Below are 27834 nucleotides of genomic sequence, written 5' to 3' on the forward strand. Positions count from 1 at the left end.
AGATCTCACATCAGTTTTAAAAGTAGCCACAGGCATCTCGTCAAAACCTGTAAGATGGTAGAGATGACCATCTTGCAAATTCTAACACCCACCCACCCGCTTTCCTTTGCCTCCTCACCCCAGATGCCCCTGAGCCTTGATGGTAGCAATAATTATGATCAAGTGTGTGTGTGGGGGGGGGGAGAAATCCATCTTCCCAGTGTCATGAAACTAGTTTAAATTCTTGGTGTCCAAGCCAAATATTCTGGACTACATTTGTAACAAGACATTATCAGAGTGCAAATGCCATCTGCCAAATTCTTAAATTCTATATAGGAGAATAACTGCTATTTTTGTGACTAACATAAACACTGTAGAAATGCAGAGCATAAAAAAGGCTGCAGTGACACAAAGGATCCCGTGTTCTGGTCTCATCTACAGAAGAATGAGGCCAGAGAAAATGAACATTCCCCCCCTCCCACCCAAAAAAATGAATTTAGCAACATTTAAAAAATAAGACAAAATATCAAGGCCTTATTTGAAACTGTAGCAGGAAAACAAAACCAAGCAACTACAACTAGATGTGTATATTTCTACCCTTAAACATTGGAGTACAAATATTATTTTTAATCTTAAGAAGCATCCAACAAGTGTAATTTAATTGTACTTTCAAAATGTCTCATGCTTCTGGGCTCTTTTTTATTATAAATTATAGACTCTTGGATAACAGCAACTCATGTGTACTCCTTCCACAACTCAACATAGAAATATTGATTCCTAAACATTCAACTTGTTTAAGAATTAAGGAGATTTCCATTGTTTGAATGTTCTGGCATACTGTATTATCAAAATACAAGTTCCTGATTCATTTCCACCCTTTTACATGAGGCCCAAAAACAAATAACTGGTAACTATTCTATGAAAAATGAAACACTAGACCCTACAATAGACCACATACCATATACAGGTAGTCCTCAACTTACAACAGCTCGTTTAGTGACCATTCAAAATTACAATAGCACTGAAATTTATGTAATTTATGACCGTTTTTCACACTTATAACCATTGCAGCATCCCCATGGTCACATGATCAAAATTCAGACACTTGGCAACTGACTCATGACAGTTGCAGTGTCCCGTGGTCATGTGATCACTTTTTGCAATTTTCTATCAAGCAAAGTGAATGGGAAAGCCAGATTCATTTAACAACTGTGTTACTAACTTAACAACTGCAGTGATTCATTTCACTTCTGTGGCAAGACAAGTCATAAAATGAAGCAAAATTCATTTAACAAATGTCTCACTCAATAACAGAAATTTTGGACTTAATTGTGCTTGTAAGTCGAGGACTACCTGTTTAATTTTACAAATCATAAAGCTCAAATGAAATTAAAATGGTTCAATTTTCTGAGTTCTTATAATTGCAAAACTTTATGTTGCAAAGAGGTCCCAGAGAAACAAAACAGACTTATATGATAACCAATACCACTATTTTCAAAGCCCTTAATCTCCATAATTTACACAATTGGATGTACCGTGAACATATTCCTGTAAGAACATATTCTTACAGGTAAGACTATGATAGCAGCAGTATTTTTTTGCCTTTACCATACATGATCATTTGCCTATCTATATTCTCCATTTATACAATATACATAGGCACTTTTTGGACAGCTGGGAATAGAGATGAGGTCTGCAGCCTTGCAGATTCAAAAAGCAAACAGGGATTTGGAGTGCCTATTCAGAACAGCTCAAGACACTGTCTCACTGGACTCACCCAAAGTGCCTTTTGCATATGCCATATAATCCCAGGAAAAGGTGCACTTGATTTAATGGGTTTCCATCATGTGCTCCATGCATGTCCCACATGTAACAAATCATCTTTTGCTCTCTGAATCAGGATTGCTGTGTAGCCCTAGTAGAAGCATCCATAAATACAGTTTACAAGTTCATAAGATATGTAAACAACACATATACTGGAGCACACCTGACCCATCCCACTAATGCAGGGGTGTCAAACTTCTGGCCCACAGGCCAGATGCGTCACACAGAAGCCACACCCAACCCAGCTCCGGCAAGGGGAAAAAAGTCACAATACGTTCAACACGTCACGTGACGTGGCGAGTTTGACACCCCTACACTAATGCATTCACTGTACATTACAGAACAATGAAGGGTGTTTTAATTTTGCTGGAATAATACAAACTCAGACATATGAGAGAACACACTCTTATTTCTGGTCTTCCTCCTGTTTACCTTTCTTCTATATACCCTGATCTCCAAAGATCTATAGGACATCAAAGACCATGTCAGATGTCATTATGTCATAAGCAGGGCTTTTTTTCTCATAGAACGCTCAGAACGGAGTTCCGGCACCTTTTTTGGATGGTACCTTGTAGGGTAGGCAAGGCGGGTTGTATAACGTGTGAGTTCCGGCACCTTTTTCTTTTACAAAAAAAGCCCTGGTCATAAGAATAATAAAGGTTTTCCCTCACTAGTTTTTGTTTATACAACATGTCACAAATCAGAAATAATAGCCTACATGGCCTTAGATGTAATTGGTACCATACTTAATACATTTGATTATTTCGTGGAGGACAAAAAGGACAACAGAACCTTTTTCACAGTTTGATGATAACTGATCTAATAGCATGGGAAATACAATGCAATAGTACAAGTCTGTTATATGTTTCTTATTAAAGCCACCATTGTTAAGAATATGACTTCATTTGAAATCAATAAAATTTATGTTAAAAATGTAATTTAACACTGCATTAATTTCAGATATAATTAATGCCTAATTAAAAAAAAGAGAATCAGGAAAAATGTATTCTTGCCAATAACATACAGTATATTGCACTTAAAATATCCATTAAAACAGTATTAGAATGTAGATTACAGTGAGTAAACCCCAATATAGGTTTTAGTTTACATAATAAAAATTGTTTTCATTAATGATGTTACAGCTTACATTTTGAAATGTCTCCCTAATTTAGAATATGTTTATACTACTTTATAGTAGTTGAGTGTGTGTATCTCACAGTATATGGTGCATTTCAAAAGAAAGGCACAATTATTAAGCAAATAATACAGTCCATGGAAATAAGTGGTTTGTGTTCACAAATTAAAATATGGAGTACAGAAAAGGCTCTAAAGCTATCAGGTGCTGTAAGCCAAATTTCATTAAATTTTAGGTTTATTAGCATAGCTTCCTTCCTGTGTCTAAAAAAATAGGTGTGTATATGAAAAGGGAAAAAAGCTTTTTCGTTACAATATAGCCATTTGTGACTGAGCGATATGACATGGCTTTAATTGACCATAGACAGAGCTTCTAGATCAGCTGTAAACATAATTGCTTTAACATATTTAAATAAAGAAAAAAATGGTTCATTTATAGTCTGAAGCATATTTATGCATACACACAAACCAATTTGTTATTTATAATGTTGTTATAATGGTAAGACTAGACATGGCCTTTCACAAGGACCTGAATCTGTAAGATTTTTAACCAATATCAAAGCTTTGAACTCACTGCCTGCTGCATATAATTTTTGCAGAGGCAATATCATAGCACTTCTCAAAAGGTATACCATCTCTCGGATAGATCAACTGTCCATCACTGTTTCCATATGAAGAAAATACTAACATGGAGACAGTCCAATTAGGCAAAGTAACAAAGGAACAAAGAAAGTCACTGAGAATCCCACCGTTCCATAAGTAACATAGCGATAAGGCAATTCAACTTCCATGTGTTGTCGGGCTTCTCGAACATCTGCACTAGAAACACCAGAGAGCTTACAGGCCAGTGGAATGGTGACCTTCTTCATGATCATTCTCACCAGCAGCAGAAAAACTAATCCAATCAATAATCGCAGAGCAGCCTTTCCAAAGAGATTTACTGTGAGGGAGGGAATTAACGGAAGCATTTCTTGTGGAGGATCTGGCATTAGATTCAACCTATAGGTAACATAGGAGCCACAGGCAATTCCAGCACCACTGCCCAAGATCTGAGCTGTATCTCCTCGGGATGTGCTCCAGGTATCTAGAGTGAAGGAAAATACCCCCAAGACCAGATGAAGACTGACAATGATTAGTGGTGCATATCTGAAAGTTAAGTTGAAATTATCAACTAGATCCACAGTTGGAAGGAAGACGACCAAGATGAGAAGAGCATAAAGAAAGCCAGCAATAACATCCTGTTCAAGAGAGAGAGAGAGAAAAATAACTTATATGAATTATGAATTTTAATTAATATAAATTAGATATTTTCAAAATATATTTCCCAGAAAACTATTCAGAGATGATTCTGAAATTATACATTAAAAACAAAGGAAAGAGGAATAGATTACAGTGTGCACTCATGTTCATTATAGGAAAACGTGTTTTTCCAACACAGAACATTTACAGTAAGTATTCTTTTGGAGGAGGATTTTAATATATAATACCTGACAGTTACTGGGCCAGAACAGTAATGCTATTTATTCAGATAAATGAAGCATTTGTGGAACAAGATCACAATAGAACTTCCACATCCCTGAAGATAATTTTCCTGCATAAAATTTAAATAATCTCAACCGTGCCATATCTCTAGTTACTATGAGAAATCTCAAAATGTGTACATCTAGGCAGACGTTTATTTCCCCAACAACAACATTACTCAAAATCCAAAGTGTAGGGTGCAATCCCTGTGTGCATAGCTGTTCATGAATCCCTGTGTGCACAGCTGTTCATGACAGAAAAGAGGTTACATTTATTTGAGGAAGGAACAGCAAGACCCTCAGGATATCAAATGCTAACAAAGAAGCAGTAAGAAGGAACTCTTCCTCCAAAACTTCAGAGAGTTGTTGCAAAAGAATTAATAGATTAATTCAAAGACAAAAATAAGCTGGACAAACTTTATAGATAAAATGAGTGACAGAACTTTATGTATAAAAATGAAATCAAGATAAATCAATTTTTTTTAAAAAAAATGACATAAGTAATTCTATTGACATTTTTTCATTTTTCTATACAGGTAGTCCTCGACTTACAATGAAGTTATGACAGAACCCACCCACCCCCCAAAGCTACTCACAACTTGGTTTCAGAGTTAAAGCCGCTGCAGTGACCCTGCAGTCACGTGAACAAATTTGTGTACTTGGCAAGCCGCCTGCCCTTACAAGTGACCTCAGGGACATTGTATCACACCTCTGGCTATCTCCCTCCGTCCTGCCCCTCTAGGTCCCCACAGGCCTTGGGCATGGTTCCTATCCTGCTGGGCCCCACATTCTTCTCCCCACCTTCTTTGTCACCAATCAGTCACATACCTTAACTGTAGATCTCCTACTAAAAGCAGTTGCTACTCTGCACTATACAGTGCTACTCCTATACAGTGGAGGTCACACGGCTGTCCTGGAAGCAGGCATCATTTCAGAGCAGCCTCGATGAATCCAGGGACGCCCAGGGGAAAGGAGGCCTGCTCTTCATCCCCAATTCAGTCTCTGTAGTTCCAGAGACAGTAGGATGGGAAGCAGACCCAAGGCCTGAAGGGTCGCCAAGAGCTGGGAAGTGGGGTAGGGGGTGCCTCGGGGGTAGGGAAGCACTGGGAGGCCTGGGGCAGGGCTGTACTAGGCTTCCAGGTCCTTCCCTGTCCCTGAGGCACTTCTTGCTCACTCAGTGGCTGCGCTGGGAAGAACAGGGATGGGGTTGTTAAGTGAGGAAATCACGTGGGTGCCTTTGTTTAAGGACTGTCCCAATTTGAAATGGCAGGCTCCATTACAGATGTAAGTAATACAGGTAACACTATCTGTACTCATATACAAACTGAATAAGGAAAGAAGAGAGGTAATGGCCAGAAGAAGTCCTATATTTTCTTCTGTGTAACGAAGTGTGTGGCATCTACGTCTATGTGCATATTTCTGTTTTCCTCTAACTTTTTACTTGTGAATGTGTATGCACAGGGAAGTAGAGAGCTGCCAGTCTCTTCAAGATAATGCGGATCAGAAAATAGATTCTGCAGGATGACTAAAGCTATACAGGTAGTCCTCGACTTACAACAGTTCATTTAGTGACCGTTCAAAGTTTACACTGAAAAAAAGCGACTTATAGCCGTTTTTCACACTTATGACCACTGCAGGATCCCCATGGTCATGTGATTAAAATTCAGACATTTGGCAACTAATTCATATTTATGACCTTTGCAGCATCCCCACGGTCATGAGATCAAAATTCACGTAATAACCTTTTACGACCTTCTGACAAGCAACGTTAACGGGGAAGCCAAATTCACTTAACAACCGTGCTACTAACTTAACTGCAGTGATTCACTTAACTGTGGCAAGAAAGTTCATATAATGGGGCAAAAATCACTTAACAAATGTCTCACTTAGCAACATAAATTTTGGGTTCAATTGTGGTCATTAGTCAAGGACTACTTGTGTTTGACGGAAATAGTTCTAACACAAATGGGCAATTCTCCCTGGGGAGCAGAGGTGGAGGGAGGCAGTTTGAATCTGTGTCCAATAAATTTCTGCCTCTGGATTTAACACGGTCTTCTGCACCTGATATCAGGTCTTCTGCACCTGATATTTCCCTAGTGGCCCCCAGACTCCTCCTTTAAGATCAACTTTAAGACTCCCTATAAGGGCAGGCTGCAGATGCTCCCCTGAGTCTCAGGAATGGAATGGAATGGAACAATCAACAATGTTCTGAACTGCTACCTACCCTTTCTTTCTTAGGGATACACTACAGGAATCTTTGCTGGATTATTTTTTCTCTGCAGCTCCAGCCAAATCTAGTCCATTTTTTAGTATCATCCTTCATTTAACAACTTGTCCTTCTTTGAACAGGAAGAATATCATCGTTAGTCTTCTTTTAGAAAACGGGGGGGGGGGTATATAATACATTGGGGGAAAAGGCTGCATTTACAAAGGATAATCCAATGCAATGCACCATTTCTGTCCGAAATGACAGAAAGGATTACATAACCTGTTAACACACACATTATCCCTGTGAGAAAGAGATGGAATGAACATGACTACTAAGATAGTTTAGATCTGCATCTCAAAGGGGTCTAGAAAAGGAAACAAACTCCAGATTAAAAATTATTATGTAAATTATCTGATGTTTGAGTTCATGTGTACACTGTGTGCACAATTATTAGGCAAGTGAGTATTTCGACCATATTATTTTCATGCATATTTTCCACCTCCAAGCTGTATAAATTTGCTTAGTGGATATAAGCATATCAGGTGATGTGTATTTGTGTAATGAGGGAGGGTGTGGTGGCCTAAGGAGATCAACAACCTATAACAAGGTGTACATAATTATTAAAGTAAAAGGTAAAGGTTCCCCTGCACATGTGTGCTAGTCGTTTTCCAACTCTAGGGGCCGGTGCTCATCTCCGTTTCAAAGCCGAAGAGCCAGCGCTTGTCTGAGGACGTCTCCGTGGTTATGTGGCTGGCATGACTAGATGCCAAAGGCGCACGGAGCGCTGTTACCTTCCCACCATAGTGGTCCCTATTTTTCTACTTGCATTTTTACGTGCTTTCGAGCTGCTAGGTTGGCAGAAGCTGGGACAAGTAACAGGCGCTCACTCTGTTACGCGGCACTCGGGATTCGACCCACCAAACTGCCAACCATCTGATCGACAAGCTCAGCATCCTAACCCACTGAGCCACCACGTCCCTTTACATAATTATTAGGCAGCTTCTTTTCCTCAGGCAAAATGGGCCAAGAGATTTAACTCACTCTGAAAAGTCAAAAATTCTAAAGTCTTTCAGGGGGATGCCGTGCTCTTGAAAGTGTGGAGTGAAAGTGAAAGTTCTGGAGTGTCCAGAGCTACAAGGTGTTCAGTGCTCAGAGACATGGCCAGGGTAAAGAAGGCTGAAGCTCGACCACCACTGCACAAGACACATAAGTTAAAACAGCAAAACTGGGCCAAGATATATCTGAAGACAGATTTTTCAAAAGTTTTATGGACTGATGAGAGTGACTTTTGATGGACCAGATGGATCAGTGGCTGGATCAGTAACGGGAACAGAGCTCCACTTTGACTCAGACACCAGCAAAGTGGAGGTGGGATACTGATATGGGCTGGTATAATTAAAGTTCAGCTAACTGGACCTTTTCGGGTTAAAGATGGACTCAAAATGAACTCTCAACCTACTGTCAGCCTTCCTTACCTTAGTCATGTCTCTGAGCACTGAACACCTTGTAGTTCTGGGCATTCCAGGTAGGTTGCAGTTCTGGAATATGACAGTACTGGAGGAAAATGGGTTCCTGGTAGCTTCACGTTTGATTCCTCTCAAATCTTTGGCAGTTAATGTGCGTCTTTTTTTCTCAACATGTTTCTTGCAACCTTGTTGACTATTTGCAACAAAACATTTGATGGTTCTGTGATCACGCCCCAATATCTTAGCAATTTCAAGAGTGCTGCATCCCTCTGAAAGACTTTTTACAATTTTTGACTTGTCAGAGTGAGTTAAATCTCTTTTTTGGCCCATTTTGCCTCAGGGAGAAAAAACTGTTTAATAATTATGCACATCTTGACGGTATTGATCTCCTTAGGTCACCACACCCTCCCTCATTACACCAATACATATCACCTGATATGCTTATATCCACTAAGTATTCAAGGTTTATACAGCTTGGAGGTGGAAAATATGCATAAAAATGATAATATGGTCAAAATACTCACTTGCGTAATAATTGTGCACACAGTGTATATTATCCACACACACATATTAGGAAAAATGATTAAGTCTGTATTACATGTGCATGTACTCAAGATTTTGGCTGTTTTAAGCTTCTTTAATTCAGGGAACCAAATAAATTGGGTAGACTTCTGAAGTCAATACAATCTCTTTCACTGATATGATAAAACAAGGATTTGTTCAAGTTGAGCTCATACAGTCTTCTACTTACAACAGTTTTTTTTAGTGACCGTTCAAAGTTACAGCGTGACTTATGACCGCTTTTCACATTTATGACCATTGCAGCATCCCCGCGGTCACGTGATCAAAATTCGGATACGTGGCAACTGGCATGTACTTATGACAGTTACAGTGCCTGCAGTCATGTGATCCCCTTTTGTGACCTTCTGACAAGCAAAGTCAATGGGGAAGCCAGATTCACTTAACAACTGTGTTACTAATTTAATAACTGCAGTGATTAACTTTTCAACTGTGGCAAGAAAAGACACAAAATGGGACAAAATTCACTTAACAAATGTATCGCTTAGCAACAGAAATTTTGGGTTTCAAAGTCGAGGACTACCTGTATACTGTTTGTAGAAACAACACAGAAATGGTTTCTCAGTGCTTTTTTCCTTTTCTTCCCCCCTTCTCAATCTTGTCCCAATGCCAGTATACTAACTGAATACTAACCAGATCCAACCTGTCTAGCCTTTGAAGATCAGTTAAGGTAGTTGCTGCAACCTGATACAAAATGAGTCATTCTGGGCTCTGTCAGAGGAATAAAGGGAAACCCCAGCCAGAGAATGAAAAGAAGGCCAAACCAGGAAAGAATATGTGCTTCCGTGCTCCATGCAACATAACTTGTTTGACTGGAAAGAAAATACTCTGCAGGAGTCTCCAGCCTAATCGTAGTCAGCATGATTATTTTCTGCCTATCCACCAATGAAGCATCAACCAGCCTCCATCTGTAGTTTTGGATCCTCAGCCTTGAAATGGGGCAAAAGGGGGAATTGCTTCCTCTACAGCAGAAGATGGAGCTAAGACTGAGAAGGAGTGCTTAGCCTCTTAGTTTCAAAGTTTGAGTCCACACATCCTAAAGTTGCCAAGTGTGAAAAAGGCTACAAGATGGCAAGACTTTTAGCTATGCCTTCTAGGTGGATTAAACTCATCTCCAATTACCAAATGACCAAGTATATGTTGCTGTAAGGGATATCATCATCGTCTTTGACCACAGAGCTTAAGCTGACATAATTTTTCAGAAAAGTATGTATTACAATACAACCATTAATTCATATTAAAATAGTTTTTAGAATTTATGATTTTTCTTACCAGAACTGAATGCATTCCCATATATACTCGACTGAAACAAACCAGAGAAGACCAGCAAATTGTGAGAATTAGCCCGTACATAAAAGGATACTAAGGAAAGAAAAACAAGTTATTTGCAACTGAATATTTACAATACATAGACACCATAATTCAAAATAGTAACTTACAATACAAGCATAAAATACAATTATCATATACTTTTTTCATTTGTTCGTCCTCAATTTCAAATTTCAGCACATTCAATACACGTGTTGGCAATTACATCTTCATCATTTGTACATATTCTGTCTTCTGTGTTCAGTTCCAAACCTCCAGCTATCAACTTTGATTTTTTCTCTAAACTGTGCATATAAAAACTGCTGAAAACTCAATCCCTCTGTAAGCAATTGTTCCCTTGATTTCATTTTTCAATATAATCTCAATCTCTGCTACCTTGATATAGGTAGACAACAATCTGGCTGTTGCAAGTGAAAAACAATAAAGACTGCTTTTTTGGAATTGGCAAAGCTTTTTGCAGAGAAGTGCTTCTCAGTTAAAGGTAAATTTCTAACTGAAATCCAAATTTATTTGATCACTTTGTCTGATTTATTTTGACTTATGATCATTATGTGCCATCAAGTCATTTTTAACTCCTAGTGGCCACATAGGTAATTCTCTCCATGATGATTTATCCTTAACCTGTCCTTCCAAGTCACCCAATAGTGTACTCATTGCCACTGCTATTGAGTCTGTCCGTCTTGCTGCTGGTCGTCCTTTTTCACCCTCTTTCATTGTCTTAAAAGTCCTCTTTTATTATCATGAAAGTCATCAAATTCAACCTTGGTTCAAATGGAGTAAGACTCCTGCTTTGAGCAGCGGGGTGGATTAAAGACCTCCAAGGTTTCTTCCAGCCCTCTCATTCAGAAAATAGGCAACAAGAGCCATACAATTTGGCAGAATGATTACAAACATACATGGCATCATTTACAAAGTCCATCCTGCTTGTCTGCATCTGAAATCATTTAGGACTTGTTAGAACACTCCAACATCTCTTTAGTATTATGTTGCCTCACAATCTGCTCTAATATTAGCAGACTGTCCTGCTTTCAAAATCTTGGATTTGTACCACATCTCTCCATAAAGAATAAGTAACTATGACTTATGAGAAACCCAAGTACTAGAGCTAGTTAATACAGAACGTGACATGACCTCTGAAGGACTACTGCATGAAGAAGGCATATGATAAGTTTCCTTCACACACCATATAGTTAAAAAATAGTTATTGTAAGATAACTAAAAAGATCTAATTCATGGAGGATACAATTATCTGACTAATGACTATTCTCAATGCTATCCTGGAAAGCAAAAAAATGTTACTATATTCTTTTTTTAAAAAAAACTTATTAATTTTCCAATATTACAATTATATCTTTGAAAAACAACGTGGTGTCTGGGTTACAATAATTCCATTACATACAAATGTGTATTAATACAAATCTCCAACTATTACAACCAATATTTCCTCTCTTTTTTCCTTTAATACATACTGTCTCTTGTCTAAATTAATATACTTCTTATTCTATCCATCAGCTACTTAGTAGCTTTCTTACATTTATCAATAATTTTATATATCTTATTTATTTTGACATCCCATCTTTTGAACCATCAATAACCTTATAAATTTTCTCAGCTTTAATTTTCCATTGATATTTAAATTAAATGTTTAATATTTATCATTTCCAAATTTTTGAATGACCCCAATTCCCTTTGTCACAATTCCCTTTGTCACAATTCCCTTTGTCACAATTCCCCCCAACATCTAATACATATCTTATCTCTCACTTCCATATCAACAGGTTAGTAATACAGTGTAATATTCTTATTTTTATTATAATTTCCAAATATTGTAGATTCAGTAACCAAGATTTCTCCCATTTCAGCATTTAATATATCCTCTCTCTTCTTCTTTATGTCCACTTTCTCATAATTAAGCTTATAATTTTATTCTTACCACTACATCCAAACATATTAATTACATCAGTCTTAACATATATGTCTTAATCACCTTTATAAACAACTCAGTATTTCAATTATCTATTGACATTCATACATCTAGGTTTTAATTAGCCAACATTTTTCTTTACCTTCACATCATAACAATATCTCATATTCAACATACGGATCTTGTCTACTTAAATATATTCTGTTTTAGACCTCCTAAATATGTCCATACACCGTTCTTCTTCAGTCTTATTCTGGCTTTTTTCCTTTGCCAAGTCATCTTCCATGTCCATGCTTCAGGATCATCAAAGAATTCTTGTATTATTGTATCATATTGGGATGACCATCCAGTCACTATTTTTGGAAAGTTAAGGGGACTGGCAGAACTACCAGATATTCTCTTTATTTTCTCCTCTTGACGTAGTTGTCCTGGACTGTTTATCTTTTCTTCCATCTGTTTCTCATTTTGATCTTCGAATTCCTTCTGATTTATATAGCAGGTTTTTTCCTCCATCCATTTTGTCAGATTTTTTTCTGAATTTTCTGTTGTCTGTACTTGTTGGGCGATTAGATTGTCTGTCAAAATATTTGATTGTTTGATTTTTTTTCTGTTGTATTCTGTATAGATAGTTTATTAGTTGTAGTCAAAGTTTGAATTTGCTTACATAAGAAGCTTTCTAGTATTTTTTCCTAAAGCTCTTATTTTCTCACCAGCTGTAAGAAGAATTTGGTGAGTTTGGTAAGTTATTTTCATCATAGCAAAGATTTGTTTTTGCATTTCTTCCATAGTAAAAGTCTGTTCCTGGTCTTCCATAGTGATGAGTTGAATTGAAAACTTTTATAGTTTTTTTTTCTTCAATAAATAAGAAACACAGCAAAGACTCTCACAGTTGGTGTTCAAGGTTACATGAATCTTATCTTGTTTTCTAAACTGCCAGACAAGTCTTTTTTCTTCAAGAATAACACATTGCATTTCCAGATTCGGCCACAAGATGTCCCCCAACTGTTTAGGGAATTTCTTTCAATTATTTCCTCCAATTTAGGAGGAAAAACCCAAACTTGCTAATAAAAATAGGAAGTAAAAAAGTAGACAATCAAAAGCTTTTAATCCACAAGTTTTAGAAAATAAGTTCTAGTTGGGATCCAATTATTTTTTCAACGTTTTTAAAATCTCCCCTGTATGTTTCTGGAGGGAGGGCTAAAATCCCCCTTCCCGCTCCACAGGGGAAGGGGGAAAGTACTTTAGCAGCTTACTTAGGTGGAAAAAAAGTTGAAATTTAAGAGAGGTAGATCTCACCCAGTCTCTTCCATGCTGTTTTAATGTTGCCTGATGGTAAGTGCGACTTCGGCTTTCTGCAGCCTAATGACCGGCCATATTGCTATGGCCAGTCTTTCATCCGCTGGTTTGAAGGGAAGGCAGGCACTGACGGGAGAGTTGCCGCTCTCCCGCGATCTTGCGAAAGCCCCTCCTTTCTGGTCGCCTCTCCGGGGCAACTTTTCAACCCTTTTAGGGCCCCCCAGCGATGCAAAACTGGACGTGGAAGATGAGAGTCGTCTTCCAAGTGTCCATAGCGGCCGCGTCGGCAAACCAGAAGTCTCAAAATGTTACTATATTCTTATTCTGCTTATGAGCATTTGATAAATATCTGGTTTATCTATTAGATTAAAATGCAATTCTGTGATAACACATATATATATTGGCAATTTCTAGCTTTTCTATATCAACTACCCAATCACCTAGCTAGTATTTGCTTCTATATCCCTCATACTAATTTCCTCAGAGTTTAACATGGATTGGCATGGATATTACTATTGGACAATATGAACACCCAGAGGGTGAGGGAGCCTATTGTATAACTAAGCAAGCCTTCAAGTGGGAAAACCAGAGCTGGTTTGGCTTCTTCTGTGCCACTTTCTTGATGACGGGTTGTGTGACCCTGAGAGATGGCATGCTTCAAAGAAGAGGCTGAGGGGATTTTTATTAAGTTTTTTATATAAAATTTTAAGGGGACCCGGGAGGTGGGAGGCCTTGGGGATCCAGAACGAACTTGGGGGAGTTCGACCCGGACAGCAGTCCAGACCATCGGACGGTCGTGGGGGGAAAATAGGGGTTTGGGGGCAGACTCAGCTCCGAGTGCGGAGGGTCTCCCTATCTTGACGGTGATTGAGAGGGGCAGAGAGTGTGGGAGCAGAGGGCTTTATTGTTATTGGGGAACGGTCCACCGCTGTCTTTAAGCAGTTGCCTGTTCCCGCCCTCCTTGCTCTTCTCGCTTCCCTGGGGGCATAGGATTGCAGAACCCCGGGCTCAGGTTGGTTTATTTCAACGCCAGGTCTGTGGTGAACAAGGCTCCCCTCATACATGATCTTGTTGAGGAGGAGAACGCGGACCTGGCTTGCATCACGGAGACCTGGCTGGGCCAAGAGGAAGGTGTGCCCCTCTCGGAGCTATGCCCACCGGGCTTCCGGGTGCTTCACCAGCCACGAGCCCAGGGCAGGGGCAGGGGGGTGGTGTTTATTATTAGGGAGAGTCTTTGTCCGCGAGTGGCCACTGTCCCTCAGATGTTGTGGCCCCGACCCCCGCGCCTGTCTTAACCAAGGATGAGGACTCTGAGGATGATGGGGAGGAACTGGCAAGGCCTCCCTCTCCGGGGCCCTCCTCTCTGGCAAGGCCTCCGTCTCCATCGGGAGGCCGAGAGGAGCAGGCGGTGCTCAAACAGCTGCAGCAGTCTAGCGAAGATGAGTCATGGTTAGACCCTCGAGAAAGATGCAGGGCCAAGCGTCTGCAGCAACATAGGTTGGGTAGGAGGGTCAGGGAGTAGCTGAGTCATTGAGCCACACCCCATAAGGTATAAAGGGGGTGTGGCTGCTCTCAGAACTTTGTGACGAACAATAGTTTCAACAACTTTGGGTCACGTCTTTGGAACTCTGCTTCTTGTTTGAAACCTTGGTCTGAATTCTTGGCAACGCTTCTGTACCTCTGCTAATGGACTCTTTGCTTGGACGTTATCTCATTTCATCTGAAGTTTGAGGTAACGAGCTTATGTTGCTGCCAAGACCTTATCAGTAGGCAATTAATTAAAGCCTGTAGCATTAATTCTTGCGAGTCATGCCTGCTTGTCTGTCTGTGCTCCGGGAGGGGGGAACAGAACAGCGGGTGTGAATCTCTCCTTTTGAAGTTGGGTCCAGGCGTTCATTTGGGCCTTTTGATTACGTACCTATCTCCCAGCTGTGTATCATCGGCCCTGCCCAAGCTCCTCGACGTCTTGCCCGGGTTGGCGATTGAGTTCCCCAGGCTTATAGTTCTGGGGGATTTCAATTTGCCTTCTGTGGGTGAGGCGTCTGAGTTGGCTCGGGAGTTCATGGCTTCCATGACGGCCATGGACCTGAGTCAAATAATTCAGGACCCGACTCATAATGGAGGTCACACACTCGACCTGGTTTTTATCTCTGGGCAGTGGATTAATGATCTGGGTAGGGGGGATTTAACCATCTATCCCCTGTCATGGTCCGATCATTTTCTTCTCTGGCTAGACTTTCAGTACGCCACCCCCCGCCACTGGGAGGCGGAACCAACCAGGTGGTTCCGCCCCAGGCACCTGATGGACCCTGAGAAGTTCCAGACGGAGCTTGGGACATTTCCCGCTTCCTTTGCTCACGGCTCTGCCGAGGCCCTAGTGGCAGCCTGGGAGAGGATGGCTGCTGGGGCCTTGGATCGAGTTGTGCCTTTGCGGCCTCTGACCCGGCATGGATCCTGGGTGGCCCCCTAGTTTACCGAGGGACTCCGAGAGATGAAGGGCCGGAAAAGACGCCTAGAGAGTCATTGGAGGTCCAGCAGATCCGAATCTGACCTAACACAGTTGAGAACTTATCTTAAGTCTTACCTAGTGGCGATGGAAGCAGCAAAGCGTGCTTACTTTTCCGCTCTCATTGCATCCGCAGATAACCGCCCAGCCACCCTGTTTAGAGTTACCCGCTCACTGCTTAATCAGCGACTGAGGGATGACCCCTTGCAGGGTAGGGCTGAGGAATTTGTACAGTATCTGCAGGACAAAATCGCTCAGATCTGGTCTGGTTTGGACTCCGACTGGGTGGAATCTGGCAGAATGGAAGGGGCAGGTCTTGGTTATACCATCTGGGGTGAGTTTGACCCTGTATCTTTGGATGATGTGGACAGGATTATGCGCAGACTGAGCGCTACAACCTGTTTACTGGACCCATGTCCCTCCTGGCTAGTTTCGGCCGCCAGGGAGGCGACAGGGGGCTGGCTCCAGGCAGTTGTCAATGCTTCATTGACAGAGGGTGTCTTCCCCTCCGCCTTGAAAGAGGCGGTGGTGAGGCCCCTCCTCAAGAAGCCTGCCTTGGATCCGGCCTCGTTGAATAACTATCGTCCTGTCTCCAACCTTCGCTTTGTAGCAAAGGTTGTTGAGAGTGTTGTGGCGCGTCAACTTCTGCAATTCCTGTATGAAGCGGACTATCCGGACCCGTACCAGTCCGGTTTCAGACCCGGTTACAACATGGAAACGGCATTGGTCACACTGGTAGATGAAGTCTGGCGGGCCCAGGACAGGGGCTGTTTCTCTATCCTGGTCCTACTTGACCTCTCAGCGGCTTTTGATACCATCAAACATGGTATCTTGCTGCGATGGCTCGAGGGGTTGGGAGTGGGAGGCACTGTTTTATGGTGGTTCTCCTCCTACCTCTCGGGCCGTTCGCAGTTTGTATTGGCAGGGGGGCAGAGATACACCCCGAGGCCCCTTTCTTGTGGGGTGCCTCAGGGGTCGGTTCTCTCCCCCCTCCTGTTTAACATCTATATGAAACCGCTGGGTGAGATCATTCGTGGTTTTGGGGTGAGTTATCACCAATATGCGGATGATAGCCAGTTGTTCATCTCCACTCCAAACCAACCCAGTGATGCCCTTGACGTGATGTCCCGGTGCCTGGAGGCGGTACGGGTCTGGATGGGAAGGAACAGGCTCAGGCTCAACCCCTCCAAGACTGAGTGGCTGTGGATACCGGCATCTCGTATTGTCCAACATGTTCCATCTCTTTCAATGGGGGGGAGGTATTGCCCCCCTCTGAAACGGCTCACAACTTCGGTGTCCTCCTGGATTCATGGCTTAATTTGGAAGAACATTTAACTGCCGTGACCAGGGGGGCCTTTGCACAGGTTCACCTGGTGCGCCAGTTGTGCCCCTTTTTGGACCGAGATGCCCTATACACGGTCACCCATGCCCTTGTCACTTCTTGCCTGGATTACTGTAACGCTCTCTACATGGGGCTGCCCTTGAAGTACACCCGGAGGCTTCAGCTGGTGCAAAATGCAGCCGCGTGGGTACTTAAGGAAGTTCCTCGATACTCCCATGTTACTCCACTCCTGCGCGAGCTTCATTAGCTTCTGGTTGTCCTCTGGGTGCGATTCAAGGTGCTAGTAATTACCTTTAAAGCCCTACATGGCTTAGGCCTGGGGTATTTGCGAGACTACCTGCTGCCATTGTCAACCTCCCATCGCCCTGTTTGCTCCCACAGAGTTCCGTCGGTTAAGCAATGCCAGCTGGTGACCCCTAGGGGGAGAGCCTTCTCTGTGGGTATGCCGACCCTCTGGAATGAGTTGCCTCCGGAGCTGTGGATGGCCCCCGACCTTCGGTCCTTTCACCATGACCTGAAGACATGGATGTTTCAACAATCGGGCCTGGACTGACTATGGTTTTAAATTTGGTTTTATGGGGTTAAATTACTATGTATTGAACATATCTACTGTTTAATTCTTTTTTAAATTTTGTATTTTCATGTTCTTTTTTAGTTTTTATTGTTGTGAGCCGCCCTGAGTCCTTAGGGAGAAGGGCGGCATATAAATATAATAAATCAAATCAATCAAATCAATCAATCAATATAAATTTTCAGTAAAGTATTATACTCTTGGTAAAATCATGTTTGAGGAGTTTCTTTTTCTGGAAATGTCAACGGGACAGTTGACACCTCTTTCCAAACATTCATTTAGAGGAAAAAGTGAATATAATAATTCCGAATTTACTAAAAAATAAATCCACAATTTAAAAACTTGTTTACTATCCATTCATTCACCAGCCACTTCAATGGATCCATCACATTAAGGATGGCAAATATATTTAAAGATTAAGAATGATTTCTTACTCATCTATTTCCCCCACCCACAAACTCTTTTTTTCCCTTAAAAAATGACCTATGTATATTCTTGCTTTTCAAAGTGAGGTGACAAACTCTAGACTATTGAATATTAAAATGTATTGGCATATATGGCTGTCACAGGAACATTACATAAAATTCATGTAGAGCCTATGTTTGTCACTTTTTTTCTCTATATAAATCTATTATTATAAACAAGCTTGGAATAATTTTGTTGTATTCCTCATGCATGTATGGAGGAGGCTAATGAAAAAATATAAATTAGAGGACAAGTTAAAAAAAAGAGGTTTATTTCACTATCTGTGTCTCTCACAACTAAATTCCATTATATTCAACGAGACTTATTCCTGGGAGTTTGTGCAGTTATAGTCAATTATGTGAAATGTTATTGGTATTCTTTTTAATGTAATTATGACTGCAATCAGCAGCAAAGCTTGCTGAAACAAAAATACTTTAGCAGAAGTCGTTGCTTGGCAGCATTTAGAAACAAGTATATAAAGGGAAAAGATTCCAATTAGGATTTCGTCATTGGCCAGAGACCTGGCAACCTTTACGTCTCTACAAATATTGGCTATTAGACCCTTTAAAACTTTCACTATTTGAGAAAATCCACTTCTGTGGTTTTTTTTAACTAATTTTAGCCTGAGAATATCCTGGAGAAAAGCTTGGTCAAAAATTCTTCTAGATTAAGCAAGTGCCAATAGCTTTTAGAAAAAGAACAACAGTTTCAGGAAACAATCTCAAATGCTTATGGGGGCAGGCTTTGAAATATTTGAAGTGTTAAATGCTTTACAATTATTGCACAAATGTTTATGAAATAGCCATCAACAACCACCACCACCCCGCCCCCACATACAGTGGGACAAAAAAGTAGTCAGCCACCAATTGTGCAAGTTCTCCCACTTAAAAAGATGAGAGAGGCCTGTAATTTTCATCATAGGTATACCTCAACTATGAGAGACAAAATGGGGGGAAAGAATCCAGGAAATCACTGAATTTATTTGCAAATTATGGTGGAAAATAAACATTTGGTCAATAACAAAAGTTCATCTCAATACTTTGTTATATACCCTTTGTTGGCAATGACAGAGGTCAAACGTTTTCTGTAAGTCTTCACAAGGTTTGCACACACTGTTGCTGGTATTTTGGCCCATTCCTCCATGCAGATCTCCTCTAGAGCAGTGATGTTTGGGGGCTGTCGCTGGGCAACATGGACTTTCAACTCCCTCCAAAGGTTTTCTATGGGGTTGAGATCTGGAGACTGGCTAGGCCACTCCAGGACCTTGAAATGCTTCTTACGAAGCCACTCCTTCGTTGCCCGGCCGGTGTGTTTGGGATCATTGTCATGCTGAAAGACCCAGCCACGTTTCATCTTCAATGCCCTTGCTGATGGAAGGAGGTTTTCACTCAAAATCTCACGATACATGGCCCCATTCATTCTTTCCTTTACACGAATCAGTCGTCCTAGTCCCTTTGCAGAAAACAGCCCCAAAGCATCATGTTTCCACCCCCATGCTTCACAGTAGGTATGGTGTTCTTTGAATGCAACTCAGCATTCTTTCTCCTCCAAACATGACGAGTTGAGTTTTTACCAAAAAGTTTTACTTTAGTTTCATCTGACCATATGACATTCTCCCAATCCTGTTCCGGATCATCCAAATGCTCTCTAGCAAACTTCAGACGGGCCCGGACATGTACTGGCTTAAGCAGGGGGACACGTCTGGCACTGCAGGATTTGAGTCCCTGGCGGCATAGTGTGTTACTGATGGTAGCCTTTGTTACTTTGGTCCCAGCTCTCTGCAGGTCAATCACTAGGTCCCCCCGTGTGGTGCTGGGATTTTTGCTCACCATTCTTGTGATCATTTTGACCCCACGGGGTGAGATCTTGCGTGGAGCCCCAGAACGAGGGAGATTATCAGTGGTCTTGTATGTCTTCCATTTTCTAATAATTGCTCCCACAGTTGATTTCTTCACACCAAGCTGCTTGCCTATTGCAAATTCAGACTTTGCAGCATGGTGCAGGTCTACAATTTTGTTTCTGGTGTTCTTCGACAGCTCTTTGGTCTTGGCCATAGTGGAGTTTGTAGTGTGACTGTTTGAAGTTGTGGAGTGGTGTCTTTTAACCTGATAACAAGTTCAACCAGGTGCCATTCATACAGGTAACGAGTGGAGGACAGAGGAGCCTCTTAAAGAAGTTACAGGTGTGTGAGAGCCAGAAATCTTGCTTGTTTGTAGGTGACCAAATACTTATTTTACCGAGGAATGTATGAATTAATTCATTAGAAATCCTACAATGTGATTTCCTGGATTCTTTCCCCCCATTTTGTCTCTCATAGTTGAGGTATACCTATGATGAAAATTACAGGCCTCTCTCATCTTTTTCAGTGGGAGAACTTGCACAATTGGTGGCTGACTAAATACTTTTTTGTCCCACTGTATAATTAAAAAAACTGAATGGACCTACCTAGACATGAATTTCATGGCAATTTCATAACCTTGTTTAGTGAATGATTTATTACATTTATATGCCATTCTTCTGAAGCTCATGATAGTGTACCTTTTTCACCCAAAGGTAGGTTGTAAGATAAGTTGGACCAACAGAGTGACTGGCCCAAACTTTCCACTGAGCAGCCATAGCTAATGATGGATTTTAGCGTTAATCACTTTAATCACAATTTATTTAAAGCTGGTTATGTCTCTCTCTCTCTCTCTCTCTCTCTCTCTCTCTCTCTCTCTCTCTCTCTGTGTGTGTGTGTGTGTATCCAACATCGTCAGAGTAAAATTGCCAGAGATGAGGGAACACGTTTATATTGCCGGCATTTTTTGCGCTCTGTTCATAGAGCGAGTCACAGGTCTCTTCGCCTCAGCCGGCCGTATTGTACTATTTATTTTCTCCCAGTTGCAGTAATCCAGACATTTTCACATTCTGGAATACCGTATGATAAATTTCTGGAGCATACTTAATATCGCTGTCCCACTGTATCTGAACAGAAAAAAATGAGTTAACTCCAAAGTTGTACTACTGAACTTCGTATTTTTGTAAAAGAAATAGCTTCCATAGACTGTGCTGTATAATAAGCTGTTATTCACTCAGTTATTAATTACTAATTTCCCTGGTCTTAGATAACAATGTATGGCCAGAGATAAGATCATTGAGAGAATCGCAATCACAATCTCTCTCACATATCTCCTTAACAGAAGGAAAATAGACTTGATCTTAATTTCTTCCTTTCCCTATAAACCCCTTGACCATTTGGGGCAGATTGATAGGAAGGAAATCACTTCACTTTACTAGACTGGAAGCCTTCTGCAAACCAAAAGCCTCTTTCAAAGTACAGAAGGAAGGATTTCGATCTTAACCAATACCAGTAGTGTAAAGTTAATGAAAGGAGATACAAAAGTTAAACATAACTTCACTAACAGAATCATAGATACAACTTTTATTAATGTTGTTCCACTAATTAATTGTTCTGTCAGGAAATTTTTCCTTAATTCCAGGTTCGCTCTTTCATTATTTTCCATCTGTTGCTTCTTCTCCCACCTTCAGGTTCTTGTGAAAATATGTTGACTCACCCTCTTCTTTGTGACATCAAAAGTATTATGTTATAATTCCTACCCACTTAAATTCATTTCTAACTTAGCCAACTTCTTAGATGGTTTCTAAAGACATGCAATAGATTTATGGAAGGAAAATATGAAAGGTGAATGAATACTAAATCCTCAAGAGCAGGCATGTCCAACCCACAGCCCATAAAAGCTGCATGCAGTCCTGAACAGCCCCTAATTTCAATTTTTGAATTTGAATTTTATTGAATTTATATACCGCCCTTTCCCGTAGGACTCAGGGCGGTTTACTTAAAACATCGATACAAAAATTAAAAATAATTTAAAAAGATTAAATTAAATCCCTGAAGAAATATAAAAACCCCAATTAAAACTCTAAAATTCAAATTCAAATTTTATGCACTGGCAATAGATGGAAATACTGGTGCTACAAATATGGCTCAAACTTGCCATTTTTATTAGGGGTATTGATAAGGAGTGCAATATCACTGAAGAAATGGCTTCTTTGATGCCATTAAAAGACATAAGTAAATCTCTTGATTTGTATGAAGCAGTAAGAATTACATAAAAGCATATTTCTTTAATTTCTTTGCCAACCTATCTGGCATAGCTACTGATAGCACCACAGGTATACTTGGTAAAAAAGAGGGATTTATAAGACTAATGAGCCATGGTGGCGCAGGCTAATTCTGCTGACTGCCGGCTGCTGGCAGTTTGAATCTCACCGACTCAAGGTTAACTCAGCCTTCCATCCTTCTGAGGTCAGTAAAATGAGTACCCAGATTGATGGGGGCAATATGCTGACTCTATAAACTGCTTAGAGAAGGTTGCAAAGCACTGAGAAGCACTATATAAGTCTAAGTGCTATTGATAATAGAAGATGGTGCAATTGCCACCAGTAACTCACATTTGATAAACCACTGCATCAGATATATCAAGAACATTTACGTACAGAAGTTTTAAAAACAGAAGTCATGCAAGTTGTCATCAAAGCTGTAAACTCAATCATTGCCAATTCCAGGAAGACTTTAAAAGTATGGGTGCTGATTATGGGGATATCATTTACTTTTCTGAAATAAGGTAGCTAAGTCAGGTAAAATATTGAAAAGATCTTAGGATTTGCAAAATTGATCTCCTTTGTAAATTGTGACAAACATCTAAGCCAACTCAGTACTGTAGAAAATACTTCAAAATTCCAACTAAGAGAACAGAAAATAAATCCACCGTATTATTTTATTTTCAAATTCAGGTGTGGCCTATATCATCCGGCTTCAAAACTAATTCTCATAAGATATTGTCATTTCTTTACTGTGGGCACAACGGCACACATCAAAAATGAAATTTAGTTGCCCGCTCTCAAACTGAAACACATACATGACACACACGTAAAACATACTATATACAACATATGTAGAGATCCACACCCCTACATATACATAACAAATAAATATTAAATACTGTCCATCTTCAATATATAACAGAAGGAAGAAGACAGAGTTCACAAGGTTAATGCTGTATGGAATGAAACTATGGCTGAATCTGGATGTTCTGCTATGGATACCACGAAGCCTCCTCCCAGAGGGTAACAAGGAAAACAGGCCGTGAAGAGGATGAGTAGTGTCCTAGATAATCTTACGGACCCTGCTCAAACAACGCTTCTCTGCTATGTTCTGGATGGGAGGGAGGGAACTGCAAATAATCTTTTCGGCCTTTCTCACCACTCTCTGCACCGCCTTCCTGTCTAGAATTAACATGCTCCAAAATTCCTAGTTGTCTAAGCATTTACTTAGGAACAGATACTTTCCATTTTAAAATGGATTAGAAAAATAAAAGCATTGTTTTATATATTCAGGAAATTGTTTCACCAGCCGCAAGCAAACATGAAGTATCTTAATATAAACAAAAAGTGAGTTCTTACCTGCCACCGTCCATAACTAAGTAGGAACAATGACACAGGAATGGCAGTGCCTGCCATCGCATGAGTTGAGGGCATGCTGTATTCAGAATTGTAGAAAACCTCCAGCTTCACTACTGGGGGAGAAGCAGGCCTTGGCCAGCGGATAACATCTTTGGTGCACTGACCCAAATACATAATCCAAACCCAAATGATGATGAGTCTCCTGCCCAGCCAAGGATCCACATTCCAGAAGAAGAAGGGGAAAAACATGAGATAGAAAAATTCATTGCCAAGTTCTGTGCCAAAGCTGAAGAGGTAATAAAGGAAAAAATTATGGATTCTGAATTTCTGTGATATGGATTCTCCAGTCAGAGAGTTGCGGCGAGGATGGTTTTTTGCGACCCACCTCTTCTGCTTTTCTAGAGATGCTTGCTGAGGTTCCTCTCCACAGGTGTCTTCAGAAACCATCCCTTTCTTCCTACCATTTGAGTGGCCCTCCTCACGTTTCTCCTCCACGTTAAACGAACCTCCTCGGGACACACATCGTCTGCCACTTTCACCCTGGGTCTCGGCAACGGTGCAGTTCCCGTTGGCCAAAGAGTGATCTGTGTCCATCATCTGAGCTGAGGAGACAGACCTCCAGTCCGGTAGTGCTTCCACACCGCATAGTTTTTGGAAACGGGCAACTTTCTCGGCATCCTGCAGGTAACAAATCAAGCGATGCAGCAGAGACATATCAGTTCTTCTGTCAGAGGGCAACTCAAGTAGGTAAATCCGAAATCCAGGATGGGGGAAAAAAAAAACAAAGCAGGGAAAGAGATCTGAAAGTACTTCAGGATAATTTTCAGCAGAGACCCCACAGTTTTTTTCAAAGTGAGAAAGGGCTTGCAAAATAGGGGGAGCCGCTTCAGCAGATGACACAGGCGTATGACCTGTGGGCCCCGAGAGGGAACTAGGGCAGGTATGACTTCATAAGGCACGCTGGGAAGGGCACTAAACCTTGCTGGTTGGAGAAGGGAAAGGGGGAGAAACAACGAGAGTAGTATGTAGGGCAGAAGAGGAGGAGCTTCGGGATAGGGAGGAGAAAGCGAAGCGAAACGAAAGAAGAAGAAGGGGGGGGGGAAAGGAGAAGTGAAGCTAAAATGCAGCCCGAAAAGACCCAGGAGAGGAGGAAGGCGGGTTAACCCGTTGGGGCGCGAAGCGGCTGAGAACGGGTTCACCTCCGGAAAAGAGGGAAGCCAGCTGACGAGCGGGCAAAGAACAGCTCCGGATGGGAAATCACGGTCCTCCGAAAAAGACGGCGTCAATCGAGCATTCAGTCAGTCGACCCAGCCACCGTTCCGCCTAACATCCCCACGCAGCCTCTCCCGGCTCTCGCTGCTCCGCGCAGCACCAATTCCGTACAAGTCCCGCCTGCGCCTCTGGCTGCTCTTACTTAGCTGGGGCGCGCGCACGCGCGCGCGATTAATCCCCGTCCGAAGAATCCGCTGAGCGCGAGCGCGCACGCCAAATATGAACCGCAGGGCGTGCGCGAGATGGCGGAAACCGGGGAGGGGGGTGGTGGTGGAGGCGCCCAGGTGTTCCCTCCCGCAACCTGCTTATTAATCGAATTTGTATCCCGCCTTTCTGCCGCCGATGACGCTTTTCTAAGGCGTCTAATAAAAGCCCACCAAAATCACGATATTAAAGCGAATAGAAATCCCATAATTCACACTGTGCAGTTTTACAATGCCAGCCTATTTCTGGAGCTGACAGCTGTATCAGCTGCGGGGGGGGGGGTGTCTTTGGACCGTAGTGTATGAATTTAGCAATATCACTTATATGCTGCCCCAGAGTGCTTTATAGCACTCTGGGTGGTTTACAATATCAGCATATTCTCAGCAGTCTGGATCTTCATTTAACTGACTGGGAAAGATGGGAGGCTGACACCATTTGAGCTAGTCAAGATTGAACTCCAGATTGTGGGCAGAGTTTGCCTCAATACTGCACTTTAACCACGGTGTCAGCAGGGCTCATTTTAGTAACTTATCATCTCTTAAAGTACAATAAATGATCTCTTCCATTTCTCTTTTCTATGAACAACATCTTTAAAGCTGAACTTTAAAGTTCAGTCCTGATCGTTAAGGGCTACCAGAGACAATAACATACCTATTTTAACCTTGATCAAATAAACCAGCTTTATATTCCTTCCTTTTACATCTGACAACCTTTATTTTATATTCCTTCCTTTCCCTTTTAACAATCTTGTCCTTTAATCCTCTCAAATAATGTCCTATCACTTGATTTCTTCTCGTTTTTTCTTTGTCCATTCTCACAAAATTCTTCAAAACTTTAATAAAGTGTCTTATAATTCCAGTATAAAAAAGTTATCCAGGTCACTCTTTTTCTTTGTTAAGACAGCCAGTTTCATTTGTAGATGCAGTGTAACATCTTGTTCTGGATGATTCCCGTAGTCTGAAATTTTTAAATCCACTTTAAAATCAGTCTCAGACCTATCTGGGAAAAAAGGGTCCTCTTCAATAGTCAGTTTTCCTATAATGGCAAATGCTTGTAAAAGTATATTGTGGATCCCTTATTCATGATTATTCTCCAATACAGGGCTTTTCAACCAGTGGTACAGGTACCACCTGTGGTACATTGGCACCTGGCAGGTGGTACATGACCATCCTAGAAAAGTGGTAGCGGGGGAGGGGAATGAGCTGAACTGGTGGCAGCACCGCACAAGCCTGAGTGAGAGATGGCTGGAGCTACAAGGCTATCAGGGCTCAGCGGAAGCGCCAGCATCAGTGGCAGGCTACAGCTGGAGCTCGGCGCTGATCGTGGTGCTACCGCTGAGCCCAGAAGAAGCACCGATCAGCTGGAATGTTGCAGCATCTCCAGGGTCTTGTGATTTACATTCAGATGCTTGGCAACCGATTCATATTTATGACGGTCAGTGTCCCAGATCATGTGAAGTGACCAAAACCTGCTGCAACCACCCAGCAGAGGGGGGGAAATAAAAACCAACATACCCCCACCCCACCCCACACCCACTGCCAATCCTCAACAGAAATGCTCACAAGAATGAAAACTTCGGACAGGAGGAAGAGCAGGCAGGCAGGTGTCTTGCTCGGCTGTGGCTAGGGGGGCACTTTTTTCAGTGCCATTTTAACTTCGAGCAGTCACTAAGCGAACTGTTGTAAGTCGAGGACTACCTGTACTTCATCACTTTTTTCCTTTTTTTTTGGTCATCAGGTTTTTGACACCTTGCTAGGCGACTGGTGGTACTCGGATGTTGCCATATCCTAAAAGTGGTACAGTGTGTGAAAATGTTGAAAAGCCCTCCTCCAATACATCCAGTATTATTTTGCCTTACTCTGTATTAATAAGACTACTTTAAGACTTCTTCATCTTAATTATAATCTTTAGTTCTTTTTGGTTCCCTCTAGTATCAAAGCTTCAAAATACTATTTTACACATTTTAAGTATTGAAAACAGCAGCACGATCCAACAGGAAGGATTCTTATAATTAGTTTCAAAATCTTATTTAAAAAAAGTTAAATACAGTTCAAATCCATTTTAGTCCATTTGTAATTTTCCAAAACCAATGTTTAAGTCACTATTTTGCTGTTTATTACTCCTAAAATATTGTCAGTATATTGCCCCCCAAAATCTAGATCCTCATTTTACCAACCTCAGAAGGATTGAGCCAGTCAGGCTTGAACTCCTGGAGTGAGCAATGCATTCTAACCACTCCACCACCACAGCTCTTGATGATCCTACTTGGGGAGGTGCACACGCACCTACGGTCGTTCAGAGAGGTGCGTGTGCTGCTTCTTGGGAAAGCTGCCGCGGCCCGTCTGCAAAACTGCCGCTTTCGGCAGCTTTGTAGACGGGCTGCGGCAGCTTTCTCAAAGAGCGGCGCCGCTGCCCGTTCGCGTGGAGGTACGCGCGCACCTCTCCAAAGGTTTGGGGAGGTGCGCGTGCACCTCCGCCCGTTCGAAGAGGTGCGCGCGCACCGGGCAGCTGGGAGCCGCAGGATACGGCTCGAAGAGCCGCATGCGGCTCCGGAGCCGCGGGTTGCCGACCCGTGACCTAGAGGTTTTTTTTTTTCCCAGTTGAATTGTACTCCATTGCAATTAGTTTTTATGCCATCCTGAGGTGTTTGTGAACTTTGGACATTCTGAATTCAGCCAGCAATTAAGGGTGCACAAACTGAAGTTATCTTATTGGCACAAAAGACCCACATTATCTACAAAAATTGAACAA

At 41.6% G+C, this 27834-nt stretch overlaps 1 protein-coding gene across 1 annotated transcript; it reads right to left on the bottom strand.

Moving 5' to 3' along the window:
* Nucleotides 1–114: 114 nt before the first annotated feature.
* SGPP1 (sphingosine-1-phosphate phosphatase 1) lies at nucleotides 115–25015 on the bottom strand. The gene is made up of 3 exons (XM_083351144.1): nucleotides 23608–25015; nucleotides 9984–10073; nucleotides 115–4175 (listed from the first exon to the last, which is right to left on the bottom strand). Exons 1-3 carry the CDS (start codon nucleotides 24319–24321, stop codon nucleotides 3621–3623), a joined length of 1359 nt encoding a protein of 452 aa, XP_083207270.1. The 5' UTR covers nucleotides 24322–25015; the 3' UTR covers nucleotides 115–3620.
* Between the last annotated feature and the right edge of the window lie 2819 nt (nucleotides 25016–27834).

Source organism: Vipera ursinii, assembly GCF_947247035.1.
Source record: "Vipera ursinii genome assembly, chromosome: 1".
NCBI lineage: Eukaryota > Metazoa > Chordata > Lepidosauria > Squamata > Viperidae > Vipera > Vipera ursinii.